The sequence below is a fragment of the Phyllopteryx taeniolatus genome, chromosome 4 (assembly GCF_024500385.1).
Source record: "Phyllopteryx taeniolatus isolate TA_2022b chromosome 4, UOR_Ptae_1.2, whole genome shotgun sequence".
Classification (NCBI taxonomy): Eukaryota; Metazoa; Chordata; class Actinopteri; order Syngnathiformes; family Syngnathidae; genus Phyllopteryx; species Phyllopteryx taeniolatus.
Window position 1 is genome coordinate 11,763,143 of NC_084505.1, and position 10,000 is coordinate 11,773,142.

Here is a 10,000-nt window from a genome sequence, read left to right on the forward strand (position 1 = left end):
GTTTCGGACCTAAAATCGGGATGAATCCACTCTTAAACATCTGACCAAAGGACAATCTTAGGATAATCTTGTAAGAATTAAGATTGCCTGGTGTTTGATGTGCTTGGTCAGGAAGGGGCAAAATCGGCACAAAACTAGGCCGAATGTTTTTGTGTGTGTACTGGGTCTTACAAAAACTGTCTATAAATGCATAAAGTTGAGGAATGTTGATTCTCTTCCAAGGAATGGCCGTCCTGTAAAGATTACTGCAAGAGCACAGCGCAGAATGCTCAATGAGGTAAAAGGGAACGCTAGCGTGTCAGTTGAGTGTCAGTCAGTTGGACTTAAAAACATGGTCTGCAGAAAATATTCCCCCCAATAAAGATGTTTTTTAGCAGATCTTAGCCCGCCCTCATTTCAGTCCAAACCCTGCTCGAGCCTGTGATGTCAGCGCCAGAACCCCAGCTGTTTTAGCCATACTACTTAACATACTTGGTTGGCTCACAAGCAAGCCTGGGGCATAACTGTCACCTAACCCTAACCCTAACCAATTCTGGATATTTAAGACAATAACGAGTGAGAATAGTAAAGTTAGATAAAAAAGTCGGCTTGTTTTGTTTACATCAATCGTGGAATGCAGGGGTGCTCAAAGCGTCGATCGCGAAGTATTGGTAGATCGCATGACATTGCGTGACCAAAAAAATTAAAAATAAAAAAATTAAAAAAAGACATCAACCTATCATACATCCCGAAGCATCGTTCCGGGTGAGTCGCGTCATCGTTCAGAACAAGAAGTCCTTCCAAGAAGGACAGATGGTAAAAGATTGTTCTGGGACTTCAAAAATAAGGCAGAAATGTCTTCGATCAAAGCTCTCCAGCTGTCAAGAAGTACAGTTACACGGTGGTGTGAAGCCATGGCTGAGGATTTAACCCAGCAAATGTGAAAGAACATCAGAGATTGTGAGTGTTTCTCACTGCACTTGGACGACTCTACGGACGTGAGTGACACAGCCCAGATGTGCATTTTCATTCGTATGGTGTTTAGTGATATTGCGGCAAAAGAGCGGCTATTAACAGTACTGCCCATGAAAGAACAGACGCGAGGAGAGGACATATTTCAGTCATTAAAAAACCCAGCTCTCTGTGTACAAATTGGTGTCTATCACCACGGATGGAGCACCCGCAATGGTTGGCCGCATGAATGGATTTAGGCAGGCAGGATGATGCTTTCCCAGACTTCCTGAATTACCATTGCATAACCCACCAACAAGCATTATGCGCTAAAATGCTCAACATGAAAGAGATCATGGACGTAGCAACGAAGATCGCCTGTTCTATTGGAGCCACATCTCTTCAAAGACGGTTATTCCGCGCACATTTGGAGATGGCTGAGTGCGACCACGCTGAGTTGTTGCTACACACTGACGTGAGATGGCTTAGTCATGGGAAATTCCTGCAAAGATTTCGAGAGCTCTGTCCGGAGATTAAGGAGTTTTTCCGTGTAGCTGGACATGCAGAATACAAGCAACTAAATGACGGTCAGTGGCTGTTAGACTTGGCATTTTTAACCGATCTGAAAAACATGTTGAATGACCTTAATCTAGAGCTGCAAGGAAAAGACAAAACAGTGATCAATATGATCAGCTCAGTTAAGTCTTTCAAACGAAAGATGCAACATCTCTCCTCAAAGCTCCAGCATCATGATTTGGCAAAATTTCAGAACCTGGCATCAGAGCTGGAGATGCAAGGGAAGGCCTATGTGTAACTTGACAGTACACGCTACACAGAACTGATTGACAATTGTCTGTCAGAGTTTGACAAACGCTTTCAAGACTTTTCTTTGCTCAAGCCAGTCCCCACATTCAGGTGCTATCCTTTTCGGGAAGATGCTGAGGTTGATTCACTCGCATCAAAAATTGCAACACTGTTTCCCCTGAACTCTTCTGGAGTGGAAGATGAGATTGTTACCCTACAACCAGACATTGAGCTGAAGTCCAGAGCTCATGGACAGTTTTGGAACTTACTCACAGAGCTAAAGTACCCCAACATGAGGAACTGTGCTACCTTTTTGACTGAATTATTCAGCTCCATTTATTTATGTGAGTCAGCCTTTTCCCACATGAAGATCATTAAGTCCAAGTACTGTTCCACCCTAACTGATGAACATTTGGAAGTGTGCTTGAGGCTGGCTGTCAGCAGCTACTGTCCGGACTATGCATCCGTGGCTGATTCACTTCAGTGCAAGTCATCAGAGTAAACTCAGGTAATGACAACAAATTTACATTGTTAATTATGTTGTTTGGCTCATGCGGTGATGCAAGGTACAAAAACATTGGTGCTGAGCTGTCATCAGAATTTTAGCTCGCTGGTAGCGCTCTGCGCTCTCAAACCGGAGACATGGTCGCGGCCCCACCCCCCCAAAAAAAAGGTAGATCGCGGGAGGTTGGCTGCTTGAAAAGTAGATCTTGGGGCAAAAAGCTTTGGGCACCCCTGGTGTAATGCCTCCTTGCAGAGAGCAGCCACCTAAAGTAGGTGATTCATTTCCACATATATTCACGGGTTTTGTGAGCTGACGTAACACAGACGTTAGCTTTTATAATTTTTTTGTATGTGATGGTGTCATGTCTCCACAGACTTAGATGGGCACAGGTGGCTGTCAACACGGCAGACACGCATGTTTGTAATATTTTATCAGGCTTGAACGCGTGAAAAAGGGTTTTGGACGATAACTGATTTTTTTGCCATATTAAAAGGCTTTTTGAACGGTCATAGGGCTCGGCTGATCACAATGTGAACGGCTTGTAAAGTATGCAAGGCTGGACTTTGAAATGCAAGGCTGGATCATCATGACGTGTTCACATCATTTTAATCATCCATCCATCCATTTTCATTTTAATCATCCATCCATCCATTTTCCATACTGCTTATCCTCACAAGGGTCACAGGCGTGCTGGACCCTATCCCAGCTGACTCTGGGCCAGAGGCAGGGTACACCATGAGCTGGTCGCCAGCTAATCGCAGGGCACATAAAAACAAACAACCATTCGCACTCACATTCAATGACTGCATAATATATTGGCAATTTTTTAGCATATTAAGGTACAAGGTACTTTTGTTGTGAATTCTTCAATATGCGTAACACATACAGAGGTTTGAAATTACGGTTGCGTTGCTAGAAAAGACAGACAAATATCAATATAAAAGCTAAATAAACTATAGGATATACAGTATAAAAATTTGCGATTGAACATTATTTTGGGGTGCTTCAGCTGTTGTGCTTATGTGAGCGAGTGCAGTGATATATGATTGCTTGGCTTGAGCGAGTGACAAGGACATCTGGGGCTGCCGCCGTGTTTAAAATGACACCCTAATAAATTTGTAATTTTTTAGCATATTATATTAGCTATTAAATTTTGGGGTGCTAGCTGTTGTTCATGTGCGAGTGCAACAGTATATGATAGCAATAAGATATAATACCAACTTGAACAAAGCGATGTTTGGAAACTCAAGCAAGCTGTCTGTGTTTTTTTTTTCTAAAAAGTTGTCATTTTGGAGGTGGGGAAATTCTGCCCGACGGCTACGATATATACTGCCAGTTTATAGTATAGTACATACCTTTTTCCACACCGGCTATACGGTGAATTTAGTCTCCACTTCTGCCACTGACGTCAGACCAAGACATGGGGGGCATATGTAAATTTTGGTGATGAAAAAGTGGCGTTCCAAGCGCAATTCGGTTTTTACCAATTTAAAAAAAAACAACAACAACAAAAAAAACAGTGAAATATGGACGATCAAGACACCATAGCTTCTATAAACAAAGAATGGGGTTCATCGGAGGACACCGGGGAGGAAAGCTTTTGCTGGACGTTTGAAGTTTGCTTAGCAGCACTTTGATGTTCCACAACACTAGTGGGAAAGTATTCTGTGGAAAGATGAAATTGAAGTTGAATCGTTTGGGAGGAACACAATGCCATGTGTGGAGGAAAAATGGCACAACACACCAACGTCAAAACGTTATCCCAACAGTGAAGCATGGTAGAAAAATGAAAAACAGAAAACTGAATAGATAGAAAAATGAATTCACAAGTTTATCAAGATATTTTCCAGAAGTTGAAGCCATCTGTCCAACAGTTGAAACTCAAAAGCGGATGGGTTTTGCAAAGGACAATAAGCCAAAACACAGAAGCAAATCAACAACAGAATGGCTTCAGAAGAATAAAATACATGTTCTGGATTGGCCCAGTCAAAGTCGTGACCCCAACCTGATTGAAATGCTGTGGCATGACCTCAAGACAGCTATTCACACCGGACATCGCAGAAATCTTGCTGAAATGCTACTGTTTTGTAAAGAGGTCTCATTCAAAATTCATCCTGATCGTCGTGCAGGTCTGATCTGCAACTACAGGATATGTCTGGTTGAGGTTATTGCTGCCAAAGGAAGGTCAACCAGTTATCAAATCCAAAGGTTCACTTACTTTTTTGTCCCTGTTCTGTGAATGTTTGTTACACACTATAAAAATATGAAAAAAAAATATAATTGTGTGGTATTAATTTAAGCACACTCTTTACACTTGTGATTTCAGACTACATTTTATGACCAATTTATGCAGAAATTTTACAGATTACTCAATTTAAAGCTATAATCGTAAATGTGCAGTGATAAAGTTGATGCGTCGACTAATTGATTCAACACCTAAAGTTGTCAGGCGTTAATGCTTTCCTTATGTGAAATAAATGGGACAGTGGGTACGGAAAGTATTCAGACCACCTTAAATTTTTCCCTCTGTTATATTGCAGCCATTTGCTAAAATAATTTAAGTTCATTTTTTCCTCAATGTACAGGCAACACCCCATATTGACTTTTTGTATTTTGAATTTTTTCAGATTTATTAAAAAAGAAAAACTCAAATATCACACAGCCATAAGTATTCAGAGCCTTTGCAGTGACACTCACATATTTAACTCTGGTGCTGTCCATTTCTTCTGATCATCCTTGAGATGGTTCTACACCTTCATTGGAGTCCGGCTGTGTTTGATTATACTGATTGGACTTGATTAGGAAAGCCACACACCTGTCTATATAAGACTTTACAGCTCACAGTGCATGTTAGAGCAAATGAGAATCATGAGGTCAAAAGAACTGCCAGAAGAGCTCGGAGACAGAATTGTGGCAAGGCACAGATCTGGCCAAGGTTACAAAAAAGATTCTGCTGCAATTAAGGTTCCTAAGAGCACAGTGGCCTCCATCATCTTTAAATGGAAGACATTGGGGACGACCAGAACCCTTCCTAGAGCTGGCCGTCAGGCCAAACTGAGCAATCGGGGAAGAAGAGCCTGGGTGAGAGAAGTAAAAAAAGAACCCAAAGATCACTGTGGCTGAGCTCCACAGATGCAGTCGGGAGATGGGAGAACGTTCTAGAAAGTCACCATCACTGCAGCCCTCCAGCAGTCGGGGCTTTTTGGCAGAGTGGCCGGACGGAAGCCTCTCCTCACTGCAAGACACATGAAAGCCCGCATGGGGTTTGCTAAAAAAAAAAAAAAAAACAATACCACCTGAACGACTCCAAGACGGTGAGAAATAAGATTATCTGGTCTGATGAGACCAAGATAGAACTTTTTGGCCTTAATTCTAAGCGGTATGTGTGGAGAAAACCAAGCACTGTCCTATACAGTCCCAACAGTGAAGGACGGTGGTCGCAGCATCATGCTCTGGGGGTATTTTTCAGCTGCAGGGACAGGACGACCGGATGTAATCGAAAGAAAGATGAATGCGGCCAAGTACAGAGATATCCTAGACATAAACCTTCTCCAGAGTGCTCAGGACCACAGACTGGGCTGAAAGTTCACCTTCCAACAAGACAATGACCCTAAGGACACAACTAAAATAACAAGGGAGTGGCTTCAGAACAACTCTGTGACTGTTATTGAATGGCCCAGCCAGAGCCCTGATTTAAACCCAATTGAACATCTCTGGAGAGACCTGAAAATGACTGTCCACCAACGTTCACCATCCAACCTGACAGAACTGGAGAGGATCTGCAAGGAGGAATGGCAGAGGATCCCCAAATCTAGGTGTAAAAAATCATTCATTCCCAAAAAGACTCATGGCTGTATTAGCGCAAAAGGGTGCTTCTACTAAATACTGAGCAAAGGGTTTGAATACTTGTGGCTGTGTGATATTTCTGTTTTTCTTTTTTAATAAATCTGCAAAAATTTCAACAATTCTGTTTCTTTCTGTCAATTGCTGTGAGTACATTAATGAGGAAAAAATGAACTAAAATGATTTTCGCAAATTGCTGCAGTATAAAGTGAAAAATTTTAGGGGGTCTGAATACTTTCCGTACCCACTGTACGTCAATGTCAAACCTGGATGAACTCTGAAGAAAATGTATTAACACACTCAGAAAGCCATTACCCTGGAAAACATGCACATCATGGGCTAACGGCGAAGGAAAATTACTGTTTACAAATGGCATCCACTATCCAACCTCATCCGCTTAGTTCTTTTAAGCAAAAACGTTTTAGAAAAGGAAATTAAGCATTCATACAAAAGTGCATATCGTGGACATGGGCCAATTAAAATGCAAGTCTAGGCTCAAGACAGCACAAAAATGCTTTTGAAATACATAGGGGTACAACTTACCTTGTTAATGTTAGTTGCTTGCTGTGCTGCAGTGAGCGTAGCATGTGCACCCATCTGCTGCCCTCCCTGGGTCAGAGTGTCTGCCAAAGCACTGCCGGCTCCTGATGCCGCTCCTTGCATCGTTTGCCCCTGGTACTGCATGCCGACGACCCCTGCTCCTCGCCCTCTTCCAGCACCAGGCCCAAGACCCCCATTCATGACCTGCCCAGGTTGGGGCTGCCCACCCTGCACTAACAGCCCAGAATGACCCTGGCTATTATTCATCAAGGGCTGATTGAAGCCTGGGTTGTTCAGACTCAATGTTGCAGCACTGTTGTTGTTCTGTCCTGGTACTCCAGTTGGTGTTCCTGCTTTTTGGGCTTGAGGAGATGGGTGACTGTTAGGGGAGCCTTGGCTGAGGGGGCTCTTTCCCAAAGGTGTGCCAAGCTGAGGACCCATACTTCCGGGCTGAGGGCTTCCGGAGCTCAGCCCTACACCTGTGATGGTGGAGGTACTACCAGCTCGTAGAAGCTCTGAGAGCTGCTTGTGTTTTGCAGCAGCATCTGGGACCACAGTGGTACCACCAGGCACACCATTCCCAGGTGCTGTTCCGCCATTTGTAGGCATCACACCCATGAGGCTCAGGTCTCCACCATTCGGAATCAACTCATCTGGAAGGTCATTTTCTAAATCATCCCAAGACGGTGATCCAAGATCTTGAATAGAATTGAAAGAGAGGAATTTCATTAGCATGAACATTAGCTGAAAATATAAATGCGTTATTTAGTAGTATTCGTATAGTATTTACTGAATAAGAAACATACATTCTTAAATGACAACCAATAGAAAATGATTGTAAATCTGTCTATACTTTTGCTACTTTAAAAACAATTTCATATTTCATTAAACAGGAACACATCAATCCTACATGGGTGCAGGGAAAACCAGTTTTTGATTCAATTTATGACACATTTATACTCATAATACATAGATATTCCGTCAATTAGGCTCCACTCTAATTTTGGAGTGTTTTTTTCCAATTGGGGAAATAATCACCACACCTCAAGTAGTAGTGGACATTTCCTTTCAAAATCAACATTTTCTATGGCCTATACAGGGTCTGACATTAACGGTGGCCCAGGGCCACCACGCCACTGTGTCCGACCACCACGTATAGACAGTGGGCCGCTCGGGCCAGTACAAATTTTCAAGTCACCGAAGATTTTCGCCCGCCGAAAAGGGCCCGATACTGCATTTTCAGTAAAGGTCTGAAATTCTTGAATCACCCCGTCAAAGACAGGATGGTGTGATGACGCAAGGAGAAACAGTGACTTGCACCGCCTGAGTAGATAAACAAGCACGAATTCGGGTTAGCCTCAAGACGGTAGCCGAAGCAAACGCAGCTAGCGTCATACAGCCCCTCGTACTTTGCAGCCTGTAGAAGGTTAATCTGCCCTCCATGAGCATGCTTTAAGCTATTGACACCGCAGTTGTAGTTTACTGTAAAACTAAGCGCACAACAAAACTAACTACCCTCATACCCTCGCAACACACTGCTCCACACACAGCAACACACAGCAGGAACAGCAGATAAAGTAATTGACTGTATAAAAAGACACTTTTTTTCCTGACATGAAAACAGACTAAACCTTTCCTGTTTTAGGTCAGTTAGGATTACCTGCCTGTGAAAATTCTCATTCATCCAGGTCATTTCATTCCCAGGGCATTGAATCGCAACCAGACTGTTCTGTTTGTCTCAGAATTTTTTTTTAGTTTTTTTAAATGTAACATATATCATGAGAAAGCCAATACAAGTTTTGACATGGCCACCATAACTTCGGGCCACCACTCAAAAAGGCTTAACGTCGGATATATACAATACAAAATACTTCCGCAAATGTGCACCATTGATTGAAAATGAGATTGGTCAACGTGCAGATACAAATGTACTTTTTCTAAACAAATTGATTGAAATCTGCAAAAATTAGTATGCCACAATGAAACAGAAGAAAATCCTAATCTACAAGAACTCAAACACAGGTGAATTTATTATTATTAAAATCTTGTTCCCTGACAAAGAGACAAAAAGTTTAACTTTCAAAGGGGGTGTACACATTATGTTGAGCACTGTAGGTGGCTGTAATTTAACTATGACTGATAAATGAAGTTTCCGGAATCCGAATCTGATACATGAGTAGTGGTAGACACCTTTACCACAATACAGCATAGCAGACAATAGTAAAGCTGAAGTTTATAATGGATAAAATGTTTGAAACACGGCACAAAATCTGCTAAACGTTTAAACGTTTAAAAAAATACAAAAAACAGATTTCATGTCCACTAACGAGCGCACTTTTTGCTGGAAGATGGCGGGGGAAAAAGTTGGGACAAAGCTTTTGTGGATTTAATCCATGTGGGACAATGAAAACTACAGTGGGGCAAAAAAGTATTTAGTCAGCCACCAATTGCGCATGTTCTCCCAATTAAAAAGATGAGAGAGGCCTGTAATTTTCATCATAGGTATACCTCACCTATGAGAGACAAAATGAGAAAAAAATTAATCCAGAAAATCACATCTGATTTTTAAATAATTTATTTTTGCAAATTATGGTGGAAAATAAGGATTTGGTCACCTACAAACAAGCAAGATTTATGGATCTCACAGACCTGTAACTACTTCTTTAAGAGACTCCTCTGTCCTCCACTCGTTCCCTGTATTAATGCCACCTGTTTGAACTCATCAGTATAAAAGACACCTGTCCACAACCTCAAACAGTCACACTCCAAACTCCACTAGGGCCAAGACCAAAGAGCTGTCAAAGGACACCAGAAACAAAATTATAGACCTGCACCAGGCTGGGAAGACTGAATCTCCAATAGGTAAGCAGCTTGGTGTGTAGACAACTGTGGGAGCAATTATTAGAAAATGGAAGACAAACAAGACTACTGATAATGTCACTAGATCTGGGGCTCCACGCAAGATCTCACCCCGTGACCCTCCCATTTGCCACTATTAGCTGTCTTCACTGATATTCAAACAAGAATCCAACATTTAATGAGGACACTCAGCCTACTAGTCTTGTTCCTGATTGTGGAAGAAGCTTGTTTAAAGCCTAAAGGCACCATAAATCTTTTCCTCACTCATTTGTTTCAGCCCTTCCCTTTAAGCCAGTAGACACATGGATCCCTGGCACAGCATTGGTTTCTGAACAGAGATACACACTCTCTGAAAGGTTGCCTGCAGGCTCTTTGGCTGTGGACCAAAAATGCAAAGCAGTGTTTTGGTTGGGTAAGACCACATGCAACTCAAGGAGAAGGGGAACGGAAGACAGGACGTTCATTAAGCGCCACGAGGAAATTTCTATTATTGTTCTCCTTTTACTTATTTCCAACGCA

At 42.2% G+C, this 10,000-nt stretch overlaps 1 protein-coding gene across 5 annotated transcripts in view; it reads right to left on the bottom strand.

Annotated features, from left to right (window-relative positions):
* Positions 1–10,000, bottom strand: part of crebbpa (CREB binding protein a) — a 92,624-nt gene that overhangs the window by 61,179 nt on the left and 21,445 nt on the right. For all 5 annotated transcript variants that reach the window (XM_061769449.1, XM_061769448.1, XM_061769447.1 and 2 more), the window contains exon 2: positions 6,626–7,320. In XM_061769449.1, coding sequence (XP_061625433.1) covers positions 6,626–7,320 — 695 coding nt within the window. The remainder of the gene's footprint in view (positions 1–6,625; positions 7,321–10,000) is intronic.